The sequence below is a fragment of the Haliotis asinina genome, chromosome 9, assembly GCF_037392515.1.
Source record: "Haliotis asinina isolate JCU_RB_2024 chromosome 9, JCU_Hal_asi_v2, whole genome shotgun sequence".
Taxonomy (NCBI): Eukaryota; Metazoa; Mollusca; class Gastropoda; order Lepetellida; family Haliotidae; genus Haliotis; species Haliotis asinina.
In genome coordinates, this window is record NC_090288.1 from 42,434,060 (window position 1) to 42,454,858 (window position 20,799).

The following is a 20,799-nucleotide window of genomic DNA, read 5'->3' on the forward strand; positions in this document are numbered from 1 at the left end:
CGCAACACGCCAAAATCTCATCAAAATCATGAGATGATAGGAAGAGTTTGACATAATTGGCCCTAGCAGAACAGCTCAAAGTACATTTGTTAACAAATATATTTGTCAGTGCATCTACAGCCTGCCTGCATGTACCTTGATAATCAGCTTGTGTGTACTTCTGCTGTGAGGAGATCAGCCTTCACCGTGTGTTTGTGGTACAAGTCACGCAGATAAAGTCGACAGGCAGTACTGATCACAGACACAATGTAGACGTTGTACATTATGGCTGACAGGCACAGGTTCTCCTGCTTGACACAGGCAATCACATTCTGTGCAGCTAAGTCCTGGTTGTGTGTGGTATCCTGTGGATGGGAACTTTAAACAACAGTTTTTCAAGGATACAGATTTCCAGATTCCATTTTGTGTACCACTCCATACAAGAAATTCCTTAAATGCCAACTGACAGTTTATTGTGATGGTGATTGTTGTGGCTGCAAGTCACTGGGACTTTAAACTTTCAAAAAGCAGTAAATTTCAACCAACTGCTTTAATGATCGTAATTCCAGAGGGTGTTACCATCTTGAACCTGACAGGCCTGGTTGTGAATGGATGACTGACTGATACAGTGTACTTTCATTGGAGACACAAATTAACTTTATTGCTTCTGTCATTCCAGCAGCCAAGATGATTCTGTCCCCTCTAGATCTGACCTGTGTTATAATGGCTGTGTTTGTGTCTAGAATATACACCTGTCCTGCTTGTATATCCTCAACAGTTTTCTCATGGGCTGTGTTGTAATCAAATCTGAGCTTCATTTATAAATAGAATTCTATTATTATGTGATTGGTTGTCAGTTTTATTCCCATGTTGTATATCTGTTGATATTGATTACTGATGATTTCTGTGTTTGAATTGTCAATCTTAAAGTATGTACAAAATTAGCATATGAGCACTGAAGATGAGTGTTGGTATCATAGAAGACAAATGTTCCACTCTCACAGGCTTTGCTTATCAGTAGAACATAACAATCTGTCAGTGTATAATCTTTTAATAATAACCATAGATTACTCTAAGTAACTCAGAATAACTTTTGTTGTAAATGTTAAGAATTTTGTGGGTATTTTTTATCACCAGAATACATATATCTTGTGACTCAGTATCATAGCAGTTAGGGGCAGTGGGGTAGCCTAGTGGTTAAGGCGTTCACTCATCACTCTGAAGATCTGAGTTTGATTCCTTCACATTGTGTGAAGCACATTGCTGGTGTCCCCTGCCATGATATTGTTAGAATATTGCACTCACTCATAGCTCTGGCAATGTCAGTCAGTGGGAATTAAACTCACTTACAGCTATTTATAGAAAGTTTGACTTACAGCTGAAATTGTAAAGGCGTGGGTTTACTTTGACTAAAGTCAGAATATTTATTTGTCATGAGTCAAACTGTGATAATATCTGAAGCACTGTGTGCATTAGGCGGACATTGATGTGTCTTTAGGAAGATACAGTGTATGAAGCTCTTCATACAGTAACTGATAGTTCTTTCTGTATTTTGTCAAGTGGATCTCCCCGTTTCCTTGGTGACAACAGTTTTTGAGATCTTTGACAGTGCCAGTTTCGTGACAATTGTGTTGAAGTGGTCATGATTTCCTAGTGAAAGTTATACATGTCTGTCTATCTCATCTTGTTGAAGATTTTCATGTTTTCTGAAGTGGAATAGTGTGTACGTGACTGACGCAATCATGAATCTAGTAATGTATATTTACTGGGCACTGGTTCAGGTACAAACAGCAGTTTCATACCCAGATCGGTATCGATAATACATTTATTGCAATTCATGAGAAGTAAGTCTTTTTGATGATATACAAACCAACACCTGTCCATTATACACAGCTGTTTGCAAGAAGGATTGTCAAAACGACATTCATCGGATTATTATGGAAATTTGAAATTGTATGCATTGGATCTGTACCGCGTGTTATCATGCCTGCAGCTCCAACTCTGAAATGTCGATCGACCGGCAGAAGTCGGATTCGAGATGACGGCATACGCCTTACAAGGGACACTTATGGTTCACTGAAAGTGGCAGCACAGAGATCTGGTGGTCATGTGACTGATGAGGCTAGGCAACACGGAGCTGTTCGACGAAGTGTCACAGATACTGTATACAGGTAAGTAGACAGGTGTGAAGTTTGTTTTCAGGTTTTAACTTATTTACACAGGTACGTGGAGGAGTTTGAAGTTAGTTATCAAATGTGAACTTTTACAAAGGCATGTGGAGGAGAGTGAAGTCTGTTGTAAAATGATAACATTTGCATAGGTAAATGGATGGGTGTGAGGTTTGTTCTCAGGTGTTAAAGTTTACACAGGTATGTGGATGAGTGTGAAGTTTCTTGTCAGGTGTTAACTTTCTATAGGTACCTGTGCAGGTGTCAGATTTGTTCTAAGATATTATTTTTTACACCATTTAGTGGATAAGTGTGCAGTTTCTTGTCAGGTATTAACTTGCCATGGGTGCATGTGCAGGTGTGAGGTTTGTTAACAAGTATTAACTTTTTCAAAGGTATGTGGAAGATTGAGTGAGTGAGTGAGTGTAGTTTAATGCAACAGTTTAATTAACATTTAGGTCAGCAATATTTTGGCAAAATCACAGTGGGGGACACCTGAAATGGGCCTCACACATTGTATCCATGTGGGGAACCGAACCAGCATCTTCAGCATGACAAGTGAATGCTTTACCACTGGGCTACCCTTCCACCCAAATATGTAGAAGAGTGTTTAGTTAGTTAACTCAACACAGGCTAGCAGACAAGTGAGAAGTCTGTTGTCACATATTTACTCTTACACAGGTATGTGGACAGGTGTAAATTTGTTCTCAGGTGTCTACTATTACATGGGTTTGTGTGAAGGTGCGAAGTTTGTTATCAGGTATAGATCTTTATACACTTGTATGTGGACAGGTGTAATGTCTGTTGTCAGGCAGTAAGTGTATTTTGGTTCATGTGAAATTTGTTGTGATCTGGTATTTAATTTAACACAGGTACCAGTGCAGGTGTTTATTTGGTAGGTGTTACCTTTCATACAAGTATATGAGGTGTGAAGCTTGTTACCCAATGTTAGCCTTACACAGGAAGCTGGGCAGGTGAGAGCAATACAGACAATGTTACCTTCTATGCAGGTAGATTATCAGGTGACTTCTTATGAACAAGTGTTTTCAGCGGTTAATTTCTACACAGGTTCATATACAGGTGTAATGTTTGTTTTCAGGTGTTCACTTTCACAAAGGTACCTGGACAGGTGTGAAGCTGTCACATGTTTGTATTCAGCTTTTAGCATTACATAGGTACATGGACAGGTGTAAGCATATATTGCTCACCAAAGCTTTAGGATAAACATATTTCATGTTGTGTTTTTAGACATGCATCTATTTAAGGGTGATTAGTATAAGTTAGTTCATACATTGCCCCTAGTGTTACCAACAAAAACATTTGGAAGTGAGAATGCTTCACTCAGCAGTATTCCAGCTGTATGGTAGTGGTCTGTAAATAATTGAGTTTTCCCAGATAGTCCAGTGATCAATAGCAGAAGCAGCAATCTCTGTAACTGGCAAACAATGAATTAGCAGAATAGCAGCTTTGACCAAACTCTTCAGCCATCACTGATGACAAGTACACTGTACTCATAAACATCTAGTGTAATCATTGATCTTTTTGGATGATTCAGGAAATGGTGTTTTGTTTTGTTTTGTTTCAGATCTCTAAAAATGACAGAAAGTACCAAGGAGGAAAAGAATTGTGATGTGAAGCCTAAACGCAGAAATCCCTTGACCGAGCCTTCTCTGAAACCATACCAAACTGGGATACTGGCTTTTCTAGCTGTCGTAGGGACTGCCGTTATACTGAAAGACTTTGGGATTGTTTGTCTCGATCTTTTCAATTCTAAGTCTACACCATGCAAATCTGAAAGTTTAGTGAGGCCTGCTGAAAAATGGCGGGGAGCTGATCAAGTCACTCTTGAAAAATATGATATCAGTGTGTGCGATATTGATAGGGTGTATGCTGATGAAATTACAGAGGAACAGTTTGACAGGAAATATCGGTTAAAAAAACCTGTGCTGTTAAAGTTCCGGAATGGTGCTAAAGACTGGACTGATCCTGAAAAATGGACTTTGAAGAGTTTGAAATCAGCGTATGGAGAGTGGATGCTGTATTCTGGTAGTTCCCTGGAAGTGGTAAGACAAGGTGGCAATGGGTACTTGGGATCGTCATTTGAAGAATATGTGGATGGAATGATGGCTGAAGGGCACGATGATAAAAAGGAGCCTCCGTAAGTTTGACCTAATTTTGTTTAATTGTTTTGTCCAATGAAAATGTGGGAATGCAGTTCCTAGTAAGGAGTACTGGTTGTTCAAAATGTGTCATCTTGTCAAGCACTTGCTTTCCTGGACCTATCTCAAGCATTTCTACACAGCTGTATTATATGAGTAAGACACTATTTTAATGGACAAGATGAGTTTTGTTCTACATACAGTGCAAAATTGTGTAAATTATTAAGATTTGGTGTAGTAATCTGAATGTGTGTGTTTTCTTTTCTTGCAATGGATCAAAACTTTCACCAATATGTTCTCCCAGTCCATAGAGAATGTACTAAGAAAGTAGCCTTGTTCAAGTCTGAACTGGTCAACTAAATCCGAATTTCTTGATCCTCATTTTAACAGCTGAAGATCTTGATTAGAACTGGTCTTCAGTAACCCATGCTTGTCTCAAGGCTTGGCTAATGGGAACAACTAGCTGTGATATCCTCCCAAAACGCAGATCCACTGAAACAACACTTTGCCGTTGGTTGCATCCGTGATTTGTAGGCTGTAACCTTGAATAAGAAAAATGGTATCACTCATGTAACGAATATTGACAATGTATCAAGTGATCCTTTATTTCAGGGATATTTACAAGCTGTTACAAGTAAAATTTCATGTATACACTTTATCATACTCCATGTCACACTTCCTCACTCTCAATGTCAGTCACAATTTTCCTTACACTCAATGTCAATCATTCTTACTGCATCAGTCACGGTCTTAGTCCTAGTTTATCAGTCATTTCATATCCATTAGTTGGTCATCAATGGACCAGCTGCATTCAGGACCAGAAGGGATGTCTTCTCAGGGCGGTGAAGCTGTTCCTTGAGTAAGACAAGATGTTGCTCTTTTTCTTTATAGACCACCTTCAGTGTTTCCCCCAGGATTATGAAAGGGTAGTCTCATAGAAAAAAAGGGCACTTGAAAATTCAAAAGGGCACTTCAGCAACATAAAGGCACAACAGTTAAGGGTACAGCAATTTATTTTTGTGGTTGACATCATTTAGATCTGTCTGGCATGTGCTGATGCAAGTTCATTGTTCATAGTCTCCTCTTTTTTTTTCTTGCCAGGAATTTGGCCACACACTTCCTCAAGTCAGTGTCAGCAGAAGATTTAGCATTCATGCTGATCATAAGTAGCTTGGTGCAGTTGTCAATTTTCAGCCTATTCTTATGGTCTGTCACAAGGAGTTTCACGTGGGAGAAGACTCTCTCAACCGCCGATGTTGAAAGGATCACAGCAGTATGAATGCTCAGGAGCTTCACAATGTTTGGGTAGAGGTCTCCCAGTTGGGGCTTGAGGCTGGTCAGTCTTCAGGATGGTGGATGGTTAACAGGTGTCAACTTCTTCAGCAAAGAGTTCCTTGACCTGGCTCCACTCAAGCTGTGTCTTATCTACATCAAGACCAAAGTGCTCTGCCAGTTCTGTAATCTGCAAAATTTGAATATAATATGAATATATGAAAATGTGAGAAAAGTCCTGTTTTGAATAATTCTTGTTTTCATTCTTGTTTTTATCTCTTACATTTACATCTTCAATAACAAAATTGTTATATTTTACAAAATTGATAGAATTAATTTCCAGTACCTCAGTATCACCATGGAATGTCAGGAATGATGAGTCTCCAGCCATCCTCAGATCAAGTGCAGATAAACTTGTCAGGATGGGGGGAAACCTTCAGTCTTTGCTCCAGATTCTCCATCAGTTTATCCAAGAACAGAGTCTTTGAACTTGAGACCAACTTTCTCAAGGTTGTACAGCTCTCCAAGTTGATCCACACTGGTATGGACCAGGTTTCTCCGTCATCTTTTTCAAAGATGCCAAGCAACTTCTCATCTGAGGCTCAACAATACTAAGGTCTAGATCTCTCCTCTCAAACATCTTTGTCAATCCTGATAAGAGTGAACAAACGTCACACAGAGGCAAGATGAAATAAAAGTTCTGGTAGGACATCATCTTTTTGTAAAGACCTTCAGCAGTCACACTCTGTCACCAGCCCGCTTGTCATTCCCCATACCAACTGCATTCTCAAGGTCAGCAAGGATAGCAGGATAGCTTCTCCTGACAGCTGTTCATAACAGCATGAACAGCCTTTTCATGGCTCAGCCAACGTGTGTGCACAGCCTTTTTGAATCTCTGATCAGTGTCGGCATCTGCTCAAGGCTCTTGGATCTCACAGTACTGTAATGATAGTATTTAAAAAGTCCCATTAGCATTTCATCAACAGACTCGATTTCAGTCACTGATTTGAAAGCTGAACTAACAGCCAGTTGCAGTCTGTGATTCACACTGTGGACATCAATCAAAGCTGGATTGTCTCTCTTCAGTTGTGCAACTACACCATTCCTTTTGCCTGTCATAACAGCTGGACCATCACTTGCAAAACAGGTCATTTTATTCTGGTCCAAGTCAGTCTCATGCAAAGAGTCCTTAACAACTCTCCACAACAGTGTCTGCAGTCCCATTAGGAATTTCAGCATCCTGGAGAAATGCAAGTTTTGACTCTCCATTTTCCAGATAATGGCCCACAAATGCAATGTGTTTTCTGTATATTCATCAAGCATCAAGCCAAATGAATTGCTCTCTCTCATCTTCTGCAGGACTTGCTCTTCCACTACCTCAGCCTGACATTCAAGAAATTCCTGGACTGTACTATGTCCAGTGTACGTGGCATCGAACACAAGCTTGTGGCCTGTGCATCTTTCTTCTTCTGAGTTGGTTGAGGGAGTGGGTCACGCTTCTCACAGCAAACAAGTTCCGAATCTTCCACATCAGGTCCGAAATACACATTCAACTCAGTTTAAGTTCCAGACAAAATTTATTGCATTCTGTAATTTAGTAATGATAAAATATCATTTGAATATTAAGAAAATAAGAATAGTAACTTTTTCATAAACATTCATGATGAAAACAAAATCTACCACTGAATTCCTTTAACAAGTATTACATGTACGCTTTTACACTGACATGACTTTTAGATTTACCCAAACACATACAGACTGAAAAGTTAAAATTTGGATTAAGTTTCATTTCAGGATAAAGGAGCGTAAAATACATACAGTAGTTTTCAAAAACTTCAAGACTACATTTGGACTTGGACACAGGTAAAAATTGCCTTTGTTCATCTTATTTCCACCACAAAATCTGCCATATTCATGTTACATATACATATATAATTAATTTATCAGTTCTATCGATATTTTGAAAAATAAAAATTTGCATGTATGCAGTGCAGTAAATAAACCTGGGTATGTTCAGAAATAGACATGTTTGATATATCTTTGATATGTGTTTCTTTCATTCAGAATCATTACCTCGGTAATTCCTACATTTACAAAAAGATATACCCAGATATACATTTCAACAGATATACCCAGTCACCGAGTTGCTAATATTAACTATAGCAAACAAGATGGTTTTTGCCTTTATCTAGAAAATCAAAATGAAAAATATGTGCTTCCGGAAAAAAATCTTTCAGAGAGAGGTTTCTGAACACAAGGAGAAATAAAAAGTGAAAACAAATACTACAACCTATTCGCAATCATAATATTAGAGAGGATAATAATCCCTGGTATAATTTAAATACTTGAGACAAGCTGTGAAAAGGAAATGAAAAGAAATCGGAAACAATCTGAAGTGATCATGTCCAGTATGGGTTACCTTTGTTTCAATCGCTTTTATTTTCTCCTCACTAAAAGACTAAAACAAATCATAAACGTACAGTATTTACAGCTAAGATTGTTAAAAATCATAAAGAAAGAATGGGCATGTTTAATTAGCTTTTAAGAGATCACGTGAGCGTACATTATATGTTTTCTAATTTTGCTGCTATTGGTTCAAAATGGCGGAAGTCATTGTCAAGTCGTACCTGTTTGGTGTGAAGAAATCCAAGAGCCGATGACACTTCCTTGGCTCACCCTTCACAGCTTCTTCTCTTTTCCTCTTTGTTCTTTTTTTGGTTGGCATGGTGTTTCAGAATGAAAACGAACAAAGCCGAAATCGCCATGACTTAAATAGGTAGTTTTATTGCACAACGAAACAATCCAGGAAGGGAGGTAACTCCTGCCATCGTTAGAATCCAGAAAATACAGGATTTTTCAAAGGGCAGATAATACGGTGATTCGAAAGGGAAGGGCGCTGAATGAAAAGGGCAGGGCACTGCGCCCTGCCAAATATGCCTAGGGGAAACATTAGCCTTCTTGGGCGATGGAACTGTTCCAAATTGCATCTGCACAAATTTCGCTCTCTTTGAAATTTGAATATTCTGAATCATTTCAATGAACCAGAAAGCTTTTGGATGGTTATGCTGGAGAGACTTGCTGATTCTGGAGTGGAAACCTTCCAGGTTGTTGTTGGTATGGGGTCCTTGTGTAGAGTGATGATTCCACAGATGAGGAGGGAACCTTGCATCTTCGTCTACATGCCACAACTGTGTAATCATTCATGGCCACAGCTTGGAACTTGAGAAGGGGCAGCAATGGCAGATTTGCAGCTTGCAGTATCCACTTTCAAATCTCTACATCTTCTCTGTATGCAAGGCAAGTCCTAGTTCTTGAGTGTAGGTTGCTCATTGAAGATCTGGAAGTAGTGTAAAGTCCAGTAGGTACATGGTGGAACCTGACATCGCATGAATGACATATACCTGATTCCACCGAAGAGGGCAGGAAGCATGAATGACATATACCTGATTCCACCGAAGAGGGCAGGAAGCATGAATGACATATACCTGATTCCACCGAAGAGGGCAGGAAGCATGAATGACATATACCTGATTCCACCGAAGAGGGCAGGAAGCATGAATGACATATACCTGATTCCACCGAAGAGGGCAGGAAGCATGAATGACATATACCTGATTCCACCGAAGAGGGCAGGAAGCATGAATGACATATACCTGATTCCACCGAAGAGGGCAGGAAGCATGAATGACATATACCTGATTCCACCGAAGAGGGCAGGAAGCATGAATGACATATACCTGATTCCACCGAAGAGGGCAGGAAGCATGAATGACATATACCTGATTCCACCGAAGAGGGCAGGAAGCATGAATGACATATACCTGATTCCACCGAAGAGGGCAGGAAGCATGAATGACATATACCTGATTCCACCGAAGAGGGCAGGAAGCATGAATGACATATACCTGATTCCACCGAAGAGGGCAGGAAGCATGAATGACATATACCTGATTCCACCGAAGAGGGCAGGAAGCATGAATGACATATACCTGATTCCACCGAAGAGGGCAGGAAGCATGAATGACATATACCTGATTCCACCGAAGAGGGCAGGAAGCATGAATGACATATACCTGATTCCACCGAAGAGGGCAGGAAGCATGAATGACATATACCTGATTCCACCGAAGAGGGCAGGAAGCATGAATGACATATACCTGATTCCACCGAAGAGGGCAGGAAGCATGAATGACATATACCTGATTCCACCGAAGAGGGCAGGAAGCATGAATGACATATACCTGATTCCACCGAAGAGGGCAGGAAGCATGAATGACATATACCTGATTCCACCGAAGAGGGCAGGAAGCATGAATGACATATACCTGATTCCACCGAAGAGGGCAGGAAGCATGAATGACATATACCTGATTCCACCGAAGAGGGCAGGAAGCATGAATGACATATACCTGATTCCACCGAAGAGGGCAGGAAGCATGAATGACATATACCTGATTCCACCGAAGAGGGCAGGAAGCATGAATGACATATACCTGATTCCACCGAAGAGGGCAGGAAGCATGAATGACATATACCTGATTCCACCGAAGAGGGCAGGAAGAGAATATTCCATCCATAAAGATCTTGTCTGTAGACTGCAATGTTTCAAGGGCCTCGTCAAGCAGAAAACCAGTTTTTTATCATCTTCTCCATCAGCAAACAGCAAGAATCTTTTTCCATATGGCATTATAGTCCACTGTACGGGAATGTCCACCTCAGGTCTGGGTCTTGGCAATGGAGGGATGTTCTGTTGTCTGATGATACATGGCGCTGCTTACACTTGGGAAGGATGGCAAATGTGGCACTAGGTTGTCCTCCTGTTGGTTGATGATGTCATTATATGTTTGCTGCATTAGTGTTGTTTCCTCTATGACTCTCTTTCCTTCTGACATTGACAAATCTCACTGCTTGGTCATCATTGGTGGATACTTGTGTTCTAACGTCCCACGAACATTATCTCTGATTCTTGTGCTTTTACCACAACATGATCTGTTTCTTTTTCTTTCCTTCTTCACCTTATTTTTAGCATACAAGTAACCGTCCAAGAGAACTTGTGGAACACCTTTCTGGGACAAGACATACTCTCCTTTTCTAAACTTTGCATAGTTTGACTAAGTTGAATCCAATGTTTCAAATATATATATACTATATACAGGAGACAGAAGTATTAGTGTGAGAATATTGCCTAAGTTAGTTGATTGTTTTAAGGTTTTGTTTGAATAAGATTCGTGTGAGGAGTTGAACTGTTTGATCCTCTGAACACAGTTTCTATTCCGCAAATATATCACCAGCAGATTAAAGAACGGTGTTTTAAGACCTTATTGTTGTTGTGCACTACTGCTCACTGATTTAAAGGGGCACTGATGCGGAGCAATTTCCGTGGGCTGGTGTAAACTTTTGTTATTGTTTTTCTCCCGTGAGTACCCGGATGATATCCCAGAATATGTTACTGGTTCGTGACCTCTGCTGCACAGTCCGTATGCACAATTGAGAGTTTAATTATAGACAGATCACCTAAGTGATTTTTACTTCATTTCAAATGTATTATGAAAACAAATGACACAATTTGAAGGTTAATCATCTGCCAGTGGTAGAAATGGTAAAAAACTATTAGTATGGAAAAATAACGAAGCCAATGTACATCTCTGTATTTTGTCTCATAACTGTAAGTAGTTCATTGTCATATTTGTATGATTTTGAAAATTAATAAAAGAACACATGATCTGCTAATACTTACAGTAAATTTCTAACATGACAGCAACATTTATACATTGCATAGATTGCCAATGTGAATCCTATTTCACACACATACGCAATCTAGTGTGTGTTTTCTGTCATGAAGATTCTGCTGAATGCTACAACAAATATATTAAAACAAAATGTTTTGTAAAAGAGACTAATTTTATTGCAACAATGTCAGGCTACTATCTTGTTCAGGAATGTATCCATCAATATTCACATAAAAGAACGATATTCCATTCATCTGCAGCTGGTAAATAATCCTGCTCTGTGTCGTGTGTCTTACAACACTCTAATTTGTGAAAAAGTAACACATCGTTTCACGTCTTTCACATTTGTGAAAACCTGATAAACCTCTCATTGGTCACCCAAGATAGCACCCAGGCAACTAGTTGTATGATATCCGCCATTCTAAGTATTTTAGTTAACCAATAATGAGCAATCGATCAACGCAATGGTGGTTAATTCTTTGAAAAGGGGATGTTGTTTTTACACTCGCACTTTACGACAGGGTGTTGTCAGTAGTGATTAGTACATCTACACACACTGCCTTTTTACAAATCTGCTGTAGAAGATAAAAGTAATTAATCAATCAGTGTGTTATCGGTTAATTCTTTTGATCGATGTTTGGTTTTGTAATTCAGCTGATACACCCTCTTGCATCACTTACATGCACATATTACATAACATACAATACATTTGCCACTACAGACCTTAATTTATAATGTTGAGTATTTACTCCAGACAGGAGAAATGCCAAATGGGAACCTTTGTTGAGTAACCTAGTGGTGTTACCACTAATTATAGCTGTTATAAATTCATTAACTAACCACCAAGAGAATGATGACAAATAACACGTGTAGGTTTACACCATCAAACACGAGTTACAGCAAGGAAGATGTAATCTCTGTGTCGCATGCAGCCTGAAAACACTTATGGGCCGAAACTGTTTTGAGGATACCAACGGAACTTCGTTACATAAGAAATACATACATGCATTTGCTGTGTACTTGTGTAAATAGGTGTAATTTTTTTTACGTAAGAAAATTTTCAGATTTCTCTACCAATGGCGAAGTCATTGTTGTTAGTTTACGAATTCATATAAATCAACTGAGTGTTTTTACTATCATAGATAATGCACCAAGGTAGCTGCCATAGCTACCAAAATTTACGTATGATATTTGCTATCACAGCTGGGCCAACACTCAAAACTATCTAAATACAAAGCTTTGCAATCTTTCGGACTGAAACTAATGGCTTGGTACGTGCCTGTAGATATCATATTTTCACACGACATGATTAAATATCGAGGTAAAAAACACAGAAATAGGGTCAAATTGGATCAGTCTCTATACCATGCAAGCATGAAAAAAAAACTACACTGCTGGGATATTTTGTTACGATCAGACAAGGAATACCATGGACATTTTTAAATAATGGCATAAGATGGGCATCCGGCCTTCTGACTGTTTAGGTGAAGAAATTCTGCAAATGTGGATCGGAGCCCAGTCCGCATTAATGCCCTTAAAACAAAGTGGCAGTCCACAGTGGTATGGGAGGGGACCAGGCTATTCATTAATTAGAGATGACCAGCATAGCCCAGTTAATTAATGTGCTATTTTAATGTGTGTGTTTTCGAAGTCAGCATTTGGGAGGGAACCAAATGTAGCATATGTCCATGAGGACACATCTTGTTTCGTATACAGTATATTAGGAACAGCTGAAGTTGTTTTTCAGATATCTAATCTTTGTGTGATTGATGAGGTACTGACGTCAAGTTGTACAAGGCCCATTACTTTCTGTAAGTGAAAATATATTGAGAAAAGTATTGATTCTCATTAAATACTCTGTGACAACCCCTGTTGGACATATGTTGCAATACTAAACAATCTTTTTTTTCCAGTTTTCCAGTTTTACAGTCTTTTCTCCTACCTTCTGCTTGTAAAAATAAAATCACTCACATTCACCCATTGCAAGAAGCAACTACGGTACTGAGTGGTCAGACTCACTGACTTGAATGACACACATGATCATGTCCTAACTGCGTAGATCAGTACTCATGATGTTGATCACTGGATTGTCTGATCCAGGTTTGATTTTTCTACAGACGACTGCCTTATAGCTAAGACATTGCTCAGTGTAGCATTCAACAACAAGCACCCCCAAAAATTTCAGGAATATTTTAGCTCCCATTTAGTTTTTATGTTGTTTTAATAGTCATGTATTTATACATCAGATAACTATATCTTGAGCTTAATATAGATGTTTTTGTTCAAAAGACACACTGAGTGAGGTGATTACTTAAGTCAGTTTGTCAGTGTTTCAGTCATGTTGTTCTTGAAGATGTTATTTATTTTTGTCATATAAAAATCCTTGTCAAAGAGCAGGGAAATAAATAACAATATTGCACATATTTACTACTAAGACTTATTTGTGAATCATTCAAAACATCAAATTACTCAACAACAATCCGATTTGAAAAAGACATGCTCATCCACATAAAGACTACCAGCAAACAACGTGATGCCACTTTATTGAGGTCAGTGGAAACTTACACCGCCTTTCATACATACATGATACTAAAGCAGGGTGTAAACCATCCAGATAGACATAGTGTGTAAGGTTAACTGGTATGTACAATGGATGAATTAACAGCAATTAAACATTCTGATATTTAGCCTGAGGTATCTTGTGTGATAAAAAATTTAAGATATAAGATTTGACCTTTTTCTTGGTATATTTTCAACATGAATAATCTATAGTAAAATTGAAAATGATAATTTCATTTTTTCATTAATTATGACTCATAAGGTGCTGTGTTTGATAACAACCCTTTAAGGTTTGCAGGATCTGCATAATTTAAGAAACAAGAAATGGTTGTGAAATTTGTGTATATGTGAGTAAGTGAGTGAGTTAAGGTTCATGCCACTTTTACCAATATTACTACAATATCATCACATAGGACACCAGAGATGGGCTTCATCACAGTGTGCTCATGTGGGGAATTGAACCTGGGCATTCAGCGTGACGAGCGAACACTTAAATCATTGGGGCACCCTGACACCTTTTTGTAAGAGTCAGAAAAGCATGTGATGACTTAAAACATACATTTTTTTATACAACAGATGTTTTCAGATATTTTTTGTGATTTTATCTTTCCTACTTAGACATATTTGACAAACAAATATGAAATTCATTGATGCAAATTTAGAGATTTATGCAGTTTCCTAACATTGAGCACATTAGACTTTCAGTGAAGTACTTCAGGTACAATTACAGTATACTTGAAAATATCGGGATGTTTTTGGATAATAATACATGTTCAATTTTCTGTCTAGTATTAACGTGCAAAATATTGGTTGAAACAGTTGTCCTTCACTGTTTGAAATCAACCAACCTGTCTTAAGGTGATTATAATCCAGCAGGCTGAACTTTACATATTGTGACAGTCAATTTTGAACAAACTCACTTGCCTAAGGTGAGAACACATGTATCACATGTGCTTCTTTGTAGGGTAATACTGAAGTTGATGTTTAAATGCATAAACTTGACTGGAGTCAGTGAAGTGAGAAAAAATTTGTTTAGAAAACCTGTTGTAAGTACTTCATTTTCCATTCAGAAAGATCCACAAGTATTGCAACTCATTTAAAATATTTTTAAAATTCAAGTTCAAGCATATCAACACGAGTTGATAAAGTAGCAAATATTGGAGGCTTGTCGAGGATATTTTTTCAGTAGACACGAGTCAGATTCTCGTTTTCATCCAAAATGATTCTTCATTAGGACTGCCATTAAATTTGCAGTGCAGCAGTGTCATAGCATTGTGATGTCATCAACTTCATGATGTCATAGCATTGTCAGGGCATTGTACAAAATCTACTGTCAAAACAATATCTCCTTGGAAATATTGTCAGATCTCACTCAAGCTATGTCGCGTGTGGAATATACTTTTGGATGATAAAAAGAGTTTCAAATCATCTATGAGTGTCATCCTGGACCCTACACCAAGAACGTCAGAAACATTTGTTTGAGAATATATTGCATGTTCTCATTGTATGAACACATCTCACCACCACAGTCCTTCCTGCACATCTTCTTTTCAGAACTAGCAAAACACAAGATTTTTCAGCTAAAAAGTAGGACATCAATTATTGAAAAACATAGGCAAAGGGATGTATGTACTCAGCTATGAACAGATGCCACACGTAAATAATCTTTGTAACGGTTTTCATTTAGAGTGTGTTTTCACTATCGGTAAACATACAACCAAACTGGAAGTTGACAAATGGATATATTTTTCAAAAACAAAATCAAGTCAAAAAATGGGTAAATATATAACTCTCATGCTATTTGGGGGAAAAAAATTTTGGATGTATATCTATTTTGCATTTCATCAGTTCAATTTTGCTGCGAACAGACTGTAATGACTATAACACTGACAGATATTTGAAACCTATATTGACGCTTTGACTCTTTCCCCTGAATCCTGAAACAGCTGTGAAAGACAGAGGCCACAGTCCATGAGAACACATATTGTTTCATATTGAATGTAATGAACAATGGAAATTGTTTTCCTGATATATAATCATTATGTGATTGATGAGGATGCTGTAAGGCCCATTAGTGTCTGTAAATGAAAATATATTCAGAAAAGTATTGATTCTCATTAAATTGTCTTTGACAACCCTTGCTGGTGATAACTTGCAATGCTAAACAATCTCCCCTTTAGCTCGTAAAACTAGAATTACTCAGACACTCACCAATGCCAGAGACAATTAATTGGATTAAGTAAACAAGCTAGCTGACATGTCATTGTATCCCAATTGGTAGATCGATGCTCATGATGTTGATCACAGGATTGTCTGATCCAGACTTGATTATTTACAGAGTGATTGACATATAGCTGGAATACAGTCGTGACCCGTTTATGCGAACACTTGTGTATTTATTAAAATTGTCCGGATAAGTGAATTTTCGGATATCTGAACCACAGGCCATATGTACAAAGAAACATACAAAGAAACGAACATAGTAGGCATCAGACATAATCTTTATTGATTACACATAAACAAATATCAGTGCATACATAAAATGTGTCATACAGTTAGCAATTGTCTTTTTGCTCACAGCTTTCAAGGCTTGCTTGATCATCTGGATTAATTAATTATAGTGACCCACAAATTGACACGCCTCAAAATTAACTCAGTGTCACCTTGCTACTCAGAGGTAGTTAATCTTCTCACGCTTCAAAGACTGCTGACTTTTTAGGGTGCGCGAGGCCCTCTGTAATCGAGTGAGTAAACATACAGGTGCTCAGCTATTCGGATATACGAGACAAAAAATGCACATAATTTAGTGTTTTGTATGTGAAAATGACCGTACAGTTACGGAAACCTGATTTCCGGATAGGTGAGTAATTTTACATTGTTGTTAATTCGTTTTAAGGAATTTTCGTTCGGAAGGCGTGTTTTCCGGATATCTGAGGTTCTGATAAACGGGGCACAACTGTATTGCTTAATGCTGCATTAAAGCATTAAACAACCATTATGCAAATTATAGAGACATTATGTATCATCCCGAATTTGGTTTAAGTCAGAAAATTTCTGTTGATTGAAGAAGTAAAATAGACTGATTCACATCATTTCTCCATTGCATAGCCATGTACGAGGTTTGAATACCTGATTCTTGGATTGCCAGGAAGATTCCTTTGTTTATCTATTTCTAGGAAATCTAGTACCAGTACATGGGCAGATCGTGGAATTTTGAAAGGAGGGGCAGTTCAGGGGGTTAGAACCCTTTGAACCCCCTTTGGCTCTGCCTACGCAGAAAAAAAAGTTTTCAATGTGGTCATAAGTTGTGTCCAAAAAGGGAGGGTTCGAACCCCCTGAACTCCCCTCCCCGTCTGGACCCGCCCATGCTGTAACATTTCCTTTGTAAATTAAGCTGACACAGCGATATGACTGAAACTCTGTTGGAAACTGCATTAAACACCTCGCATGCTGATTAGAAGCAGCATGTGCCCAATTAGCTGACCATTTTGCTGTGACTGCACTGTGGAACAACAAACTCCCACAATCTATGTTCAATAAACTGTGCTTATCATGTTTATTGTTGAAGCAGTTCCTTGACAAGAAAACTTTTCAGCTTGTGTCAACAGTCACAAGTTGTATGCTGCTTGGTGATCGCTTATCGCATGGTTTTGATTTGTCTTGGTGAGATACAAATTCTGGAAGGGTATTCTGTTGCACACCGACCTGCTAGTGGAGGCTTGTTTCTTGCTGATATCATGCCCAAGTTTTGTTAAGGATGTTCCTATAAATGCTAAGACTTAAACATCTAGTCACTGAAATGGACATAGTTTACAGAAAAGGAATGGCTCATAAATGATTTTGGGTGATGGGGTGGCTTAGTGATTAAAATGTTGGTTCCTCACGTCGAAGACCCAGGTTCAATTCCCCATGTGGGTACAATGTGTGAAGCCCATTTCTGGTGTCCCCCATTGTGATATCACTGAAATATTGCTAAAAGCAGTGTAAAACCATTCTCACTCATGATTATCATAAAACATAATGAAATTGAGCTCAGAGACTTTCTTCATTTTCAGAAATTGAAACTGTGGTTATCTGGACTTGCCACACACTGTAGATGCGCAGAGGTTTTCTTGGATATATTTGTTTTAGGGTCTGTTGAACAGACTAATGAAAGCTTGGTGCAGCATATATATGTTTAAATCAGATTGTAATTAACCCCTGCTACCACTCACGAAAGACCTGAAGGCATTCCACTACAGGTCCCTTCAGGTCAACCTGTCACAAACAAAGGTGATTTTAGCCAATCAGAAAGCAGTTTTCTCAACCCATAGGTCACCAGTCCTAAACCACCATCTTCCTTTTAAGACTGCCCTTGAAAAATAATTTTGACAAAGTTCTCAATTCAAAATTTGAAAACTGAACTAAGAGCATTTTCCATTTTTATTTGGATTAGATGACAGAGATTATATGGCACTAATTCCCATGGACAATGGAAAATGTGTTTTCCCATTAACCTATGAGATAAATGAAGATTTTGATCAAAATAGGTCATACAGCCCATTTCAAGGCTGCTTGATCAGAAAACACATTCTGACTATCACTTTCCAATCTGGCAAGCAAGGCTCTGGTGAGAGGAAAGGTCTGTCTGACGTGGGAATCTTGAATCACTTGAATCTCAAGGGAGACTTGAGATAAGATTTTGACGATACTGCACTTAATAGCTGCTTCTTATCAAACATTGCATTTTTTATTATTCTAAATGTTAAAATGATTTTGTAGCAGAGTCTTTATAATCTTGATTGCTGCTCTTGCAGAGGTATCATTTTAAAAAAATATGTATTTCTAAATTTCTTTTTTTTTTACCAATTGAATTATGGTTTGGAAATTGTAGTGTTTTGGATTGTTATTTGATAAGCTTCATAATGAGAGCCAAGAAATGTTCCTTGCTTTGAGCTTTCCCATGCTTTTTCTATGTGTGAAAAATGATAGTGAAAATTTTGTTGGTTTAGATTAGGTCTGTATGGAGCCATGCCTATAATTGATATTATTTTTTTTAAGTAACTAATTTGTTTATGATCATGGTAATGTTCCTTGTTAAGAAAATGTGTTTTCTTCAGTCTGTGATATATTGACTGTATGGTTTGCTATGTAGAGTTACATCCCTTAGATCCACCAGGAGCCTGTCAACATGTGGTACATGTCCCTGTTTACTGTGCTTATTTGTCTAGGTTTGTCATCACTGCACCATTGCTTGCTGATGCTAACGAAGTAGGAAATATCTTATTATTACACTTTGGACTTTCCTTCCACATTAGTGAGTGAGTGAGTGAGTTTGGTTTTATGCTGCTTTCAGCAATATTCCAGTAATAACATGGTGGAGTCACCAGAAAGGGAATCACACATTGTACCCATGTGAGGAATTAAAGCCGGGTGTTCACTGTGGCAATAGAATGCTTTAACCACTGGTCTACTGCACCACCTTCCTTCAACATTAAGCTAGCACTCTGTGATATACTGGTAACTGTAGGCATTAAACCCATATCTCACTCACTCTCTCAGTGATTTCTGTGTTTTTGCAACAAATACACATCCTCTTGTGACTTCATGACATATAAGGGCTGGTGGGGTAGCCTAGTGGATAAGGCTGTCTCTTGTCACGCTGAATACCCAAGTTTGATTCCCTACATGGGCACGATATGTGAAGCCCATTTCCGGTGTTCCCAGCTGTGATCTTGCTGGAATATTGCTAAAGGTGGGGTTAAACTCACTCACTCACTCACTCACTCACTCACTCACTCATGAAATATGACATCGTACTAATCAGTAATCAAACACATACATCAAATAAATGTGCACAAATGTCTTGCACAATTTGTAAAAGGATAAATGAAAAAACTGCACAAGATCTTGCCCCAAATTTTGAAAAAAACATTCAAAATGAGAAACAAGATCTCCTCCTATGTCATCCATCATGCTGCGATATCACCCATCAAGTAAATAAAGTCAAATGTCTTTCACAGTTTGTATAAATAAAATGAAAAGGTTTAAAATGGATATTGCTTAACATTTTGGAAATAAATGGATTTTGGAAACCAGGCCTTGTCCTGTGACAGCCAACATGCTGGGATATAAATTATATTTGTTTGAAGTTAAAATTCTTTGGACTCAAGGAACCACAATGTTGGAGACTTGGAATATACTCTCCATATAAACCCTGTGTATATCATGAACAGCTGACAAGTGTAACATGCCTCCACATTTGCCAACAACAGTCTTCCTTTAATCTGCCAGTGATATATGTTCAGAACCTGCCACAGGCAGATTATACAGCTTACACCTGTCTAGTTGTACCTTGAAAGCCAGTAGTTGATAATCCTGAGTTGGATCTCTTTATCCCATCCTCTGGCAGGTGTTATAGATGATACTGTATCACTTTTCAATATACATTGTAGGGGCTAGACTTAGTCATGGTTATGTATACTGATGCTAAGACATCTTATGTGTGTATGTTCAAGCATGAGATAATTGAATCCAGGTCATTGGATCAGTGTGCACTTAATTTTCATTCTCAACTCCCTGGGGATGATATAAACCATGTTTCTTGAGAGGTTCATGAAAAGGATGAAAATCCTATAACCATCTCACCTACTAGGTACCCATTGGCAATATGCATTGGCAAATATGCTGACTTCCAAGTAACATTGGTGCTTGTACGTTGCATATCAGTATGTGTGACAATACACAGCCCAACAGTCTTTATCCATTTTATGTCTTTCTGTATGATGTGATGTGAATGTGATCAAACTTTCTAACCCATGCAGATCCGGATTAGAATTGATCTTCAGCAACCCATGCTTGATTGGAGGAGTCAGACTAGCTGACTTGGTTGACAGATGTCATTGTATCACAGTTGCAGAGATCCTTGTTCATGCTGTTGATCACTGGGTTCTC

At 38.4% G+C, this 20,799-nt stretch overlaps 1 protein-coding gene across 2 annotated transcripts in view; it reads left to right on the plus strand.

The window, feature by feature from the left end:
• Positions 1-220: 220 nt before the first annotated feature.
• The window catches only part of LOC137296754 (uncharacterized), a 34,848-nt gene continuing 14,269 nt past the window's right edge, over positions 221-20,799 (plus strand). For both annotated transcript variants that reach the window (XM_067828595.1, XM_067828597.1), the window contains exons 1-2: positions 221-2,150; positions 3,733-4,305. In XM_067828595.1, coding sequence (XP_067684696.1) covers positions 1,837-2,150; positions 3,733-4,305 — 887 coding nt within the window. In that variant the 5' untranslated portion in view covers positions 221-1,836. The remainder of the gene's footprint in view (positions 2,151-3,732; positions 4,306-20,799) is intronic.